General features: G+C 40.8%; 1 protein-coding gene across 1 annotated transcript in view; it reads left to right on the forward strand.

Moving 5' to 3' along the window:
- The window catches only part of CUNH5orf49 (chromosome unknown C5orf49 homolog), a 13684-nt gene that overhangs the window by 8228 nt on the left and 3722 nt on the right, over positions 1-1734 (forward strand). Inside the window, exon 2 of the mRNA XM_003789573.2 lies at positions 522-638. Within this exon, the coding sequence (XP_003789621.1) occupies positions 522-638 (117 nt within the window). The remainder of the gene's footprint in view (positions 1-521; positions 639-1734) is intronic.

Raw genomic sequence — 1734 nt, forward strand, 5'->3', positions numbered from 1 at the left:
GGGACTTAATGCAGCTGGAATAATACATTAATAAACAATAAGCCTGACTTACAAGGCTGCCAGCTCCTTGAACTTGGATTTCTCAGCTTCTAGAACCATGAGAATTGAATCTGTTTGTAAGTGGCACAGTTTATGTTATTTTGTCATAGCTATAAAGGGGCTAAGCCAAGCTTATTTGTATTCAAAAATGTGAGCTCTAGCAAAGTAGTCAGCAAATAAGAGACTCAGGGAGCCTCCTCTCTGAGAAGGAAACAGAAAAGCTGAGCGGTGCTGTGGAAATGCCCTCGCTCCATCCTGAGCTGCTCGGCAGCCTCATCTTTCTGGTGGGGCTTGAGCTTCTCTCTAGGTCATGGCCAGTCTGGTTGGTGAGGTGACTTTTCCTCTCCCGTACTCACTGCACTTGAGAAACTATACACCTCCAGTCTCCCTTGGGAGCAGAGGAGTATTGGCTTCTGTCCTCCATTGGCCTCAATGGCTCTGCCTGCAAATCAACCCATGGTTTTCTTTCTTTTTATTCCCAGACAGGAGTTATTTCCCTCTATGACTGTGTCTTTAAGAGGAGGTTAGATTATAATCAGAAGTTGCACCGAGATGACAGAGAACATGCGAAAAGCCTGGGACTTCATGTTAATGAAGAGGTAACATTGACAGAAGGGGTTAACAAGTTGTTAATAGATTAATAAGAATGTGCACATGGACAAGCATACTGGATTTAATTGCACTTCACTGGGCTTCCCAGATACTGGGTTTTTCACAAACTGAAGGTCGGTGACAACCTTGTGTCAAGCGAGTCTGTTGGTGCCATTTTTCCAGCAGCTTGTGTTCATTTTGTGTCTCTGTGTCAGCACTTTTTAGCAATTTTTTGAAGTTACGTATATTGTTATATATATATAATGCTATCACACACTTAATAGACTACAGGACAGCATAGATATAATTTTTGTATGCACTGAGAAACCTGAACTAACCCCGAGGTGAATCTCAGGTATGCTCGCATGTGGGTGCATGTGTCCAGTCACAGTGCGTAACGGTGGGATGTGTCCTGAGAAACCCATCACCAAGTGATGCTGTCATTGAGTGAACATCACAGAGTGCTTGCACTAACCGAGGTAATAGAACCTCCCACACACCTCGGTGCTGGGGGAATAACCTACCGCTCCTGGGCATGTAACTGCACTGAGTACTGTGGGCAATTATAAGACTAAGGTAAATATTCGTGTATCTAAACTTATTGAAACATACAAAAGATACAGTAAGAATATGATATAAAAACAAAAAATGGTACACCCACAAAGAGCACTTAATGTGAATGGGGCTTGTAGACTGACAGTTGTTCTGTAAGTCAATGTAAAGGTCAAGGACATCACGGTACACTACTGTAGACTTTATAAACACTGCACACTTATGCTACATTTATAAAAAAATATGTCTTTGATAATAATAATCTTAGCTGACTATAACTTTTTAATTTTTGAAAACTTTGGCTCTTCCATATTAACACGTAGCTTAAAATACAAACACATTGTACAACTATGCAAAAATATTTTCTTCCTTTCTATCTTCATTCTGTAAATGTTTTTGTATTAATTTTTTTTTTAATTTTGAGCTTTTTTGTTAAAAACTAAGACATAGGCAGTGCCTGTGGCTCAGGGAGTAGGACACCGGCCCCATATACCGAGGGTGGCAGGTTCCCAGGCCAAACTGCAACAACAACAAAAAAATAGCTGGGTGTTG

This window comes from Otolemur garnettii, unplaced genomic scaffold (genome assembly GCF_000181295.1).
Source record: "Otolemur garnettii isolate 467f Iridium unplaced genomic scaffold, OtoGar3 scaffold00033, whole genome shotgun sequence".
In the NCBI taxonomy this organism is placed as follows: domain Eukaryota; kingdom Metazoa; phylum Chordata; class Mammalia; order Primates; family Galagidae; genus Otolemur; species Otolemur garnettii.